The 2210-nt window shown below is 37.1% G+C and overlaps 1 protein-coding gene across 1 annotated transcript; it reads left to right on the forward strand.

The window, feature by feature from the left end:
- The first annotated feature begins 375 nt into the window (after positions 1 to 375).
- On the forward strand, positions 376 to 1883 carry LOC102672239. Its single transcript, XM_006609616.2, has 5 exons — positions 376 to 949; positions 1105 to 1283; positions 1346 to 1427; positions 1503 to 1593; positions 1701 to 1883. The coding sequence occupies exons 1-5, from the start codon at positions 901 to 903 to the stop codon at positions 1768 to 1770; spliced, it is 471 nt and encodes a 156-aa protein (XP_006609679.1). The 5' UTR covers positions 376 to 900; the 3' UTR covers positions 1771 to 1883.
- The last annotated feature ends 327 nt before the right edge of the window (positions 1884 to 2210 follow it).

The following is a 2210-nucleotide window of genomic DNA, read 5'->3' on the forward strand; positions in this document are numbered from 1 at the left end:
CAATTGTTCCAATTATTCCTCGGACAAAAATTACTCGACGACAATCCGCTTAACTTGAAATTCACTCGACAACGGTATAGGGGTGCAACAAGTGTCCGCTCCGATTTGCATTAAAATCGACCTGATCGAAATACCTAATTGATCCTCAATCCTTGCATAAATACCGCGATATCGAACGCTTCGGTTCAGTTTATCGTCACCCGCGAAAAGGTAAGTAACTATCGACACGTGTTGGAAAATCGCGCTTATCAGGTATGAACTGATTTCAATATTCTCTCCTTTAAACGTTCTCTGGCTTCTCCAATTATACGGGAGAAGAAAAAAATTACATACACACACACACACACACGCACGCACACACAAACTCGGATGTGTTTCCATAAAAGGAAACAGATCGATCATTTTACGCGTAATTCGGATCTCGAAATTCGTTGTTTCAATGTCGAAGGAAAACGAACGTACGAACCGTTACAGTTATACGTTCTTGAAGATTTTTCACGCGTGATCATCGCGCAGATGCCATGACAAACATCCGGAATATTTAAATGCGATGGGGTTTCTCTCAATGCACACTCAACTATACATTCGCCCACGGACACCCCGAGCATTCTGTCCACTTGTCGCGATAATGGAAGAAGTCTTAGGAAAAATCGCTCAGTTTCCATCATACACTCGTGGAACGCGTGTCGCGTGCGATCTATCTTCTTTGATAAATTGTTCTCGATACGTTTTCGAGGAGGAGAAAACGAGGATGGTCTCATCGGGAGTGGACCTAGTCTCGAGATAAGATTCTTCGTTACAAACGTGATCGTTTACAATTCGATTCGATTGGTCTCTTTTAGAGAAAAAGAGAATTGATTGGGGATTCGATCGGTTCGTTTGCAGATCCGAAGCGAGACCATGACAAGTTTGCGTTTTTTGGGATTCGTGCGTTGTTTCCTCGTTGGTGGTGAGTTCTTTTGGAATATCCCGTTTTCTTTGATGTTGGTGAGTTTTTTCTTTTGAAATACGTGTCTTCCCTTCTTTCGTTCTTTCCCTAATCGGTGAGGCTCGATATAGTTTTCTTGAGTTGATTTTTTAAACATTTCTCTTTAAATTTTCTAGCCATCTGGATCGCAATTTTGGCATTGCTAATTTGTGAAAATACCTCGACGGCCGATGAAGTGCCTGCTTTCTTCCTGAAAATCGCAAAGAATATTCCTCGCGTGGGACGCAGCGAAGGTTACGACGATTTCTTTAAATCTCGAAAAAATTTTCCAAAACTTGGAAGCCACGATGCTCAGGTAGTGGTGATTGAAATAAACAATTCCAAGCTTGATTTAAATTTTCCTTTGTATTTTTCAAGTCTGAATCTTGGCCGCAATATTCTGTCGACGAACCCTTTTCAAGACCTATAAAAAGGCGCGTGGATTATCCATCGGTTGATGGTAACAAATTTCTTTAAAATCAGTAAAATTGAAACAACAAAAAATTTAATTCAATTTACATTTTTTTTTTGATAGATTGGTCGTGGCAACACTTTCCTCTCGCGATAGAAGGACCACGAGAACTCTGGCGAACTCTGGCTGGTTATTCTAAGGACACGTCGGACGAGTACGTTTATAAAAATTATTAAAAATTATTAAAAAGAGTTTCGATTAGAAAAATATTTAAAAGCTCGGCTACTTTTTTTTCACTTTCGTTTCGTTTTTTTCGACAAGTGTTGACAACGAAATATGGAAACGAAAAAAGAGGACAGGAAACGAACCCATGGCTTCCGAGGAGAATTAATGGAGCGACATGATGACGTTATTATGTCCGTGGATGAATATATTTAATGATCATCGTCGTTTAAGGTGTTGGGTAAACTATTATGAAAAATAAATATGTAAATAGAAAACGAATCCTTATTTTCTAATTTCCTGTAACAAATACTATTCTCAATAATATTCTCAGGTAATTTTTTATGAAATATGAAATACCACTATACGAAATATTTTAAAGAATTCTTTTACAAGACCGTTTCCTTTTTTTATTTATCGATTTATTTAAGGGTTGTTATTTAAAGATTATTACCAAAAATGAAATTGCCAGTCATGGAACAGTGAATAAAAGACATATAATTCAAACATGTAATTCCAAAATATTCGTTGCCAAATTTTTCTGCCAGATGGTTTTACACGTGTCATCGATTATAGTCCTTAAAAAAAAAAAAAAAAAAAAAAAAAAAA

This window comes from Apis dorsata, unplaced genomic scaffold (genome assembly GCF_000469605.1).
Source record: "Apis dorsata unplaced genomic scaffold, Apis dorsata 1.3 scaffold_58, whole genome shotgun sequence".
Lineage (NCBI taxonomy): Eukaryota > Metazoa > Arthropoda > Insecta > Hymenoptera > Apidae > Apis > Apis dorsata.

Excerpts from the sequence above, each read along its gene's own strand:
- LOC102672239 (XM_006609616.2), top strand. The coding sequence starts at position 901 with ATGACAAGTTTGCGTTTTTTGGGATTCGTGCGTTGTTTCCTCGTTGGT. Across the intron at positions 950-1,104 it reads GCGTTGTTTCCTCGTTGGTG|CCATCTGGATCGCAATTTTG; the intron begins GTGAGTTCTTTT and ends TAAATTTTCTAG. Across the intron at positions 1,428-1,502 it reads GGATTATCCATCGGTTGATG|ATTGGTCGTGGCAACACTTT; the intron begins GTAACAAATTTC and ends TTTTTTTGATAG.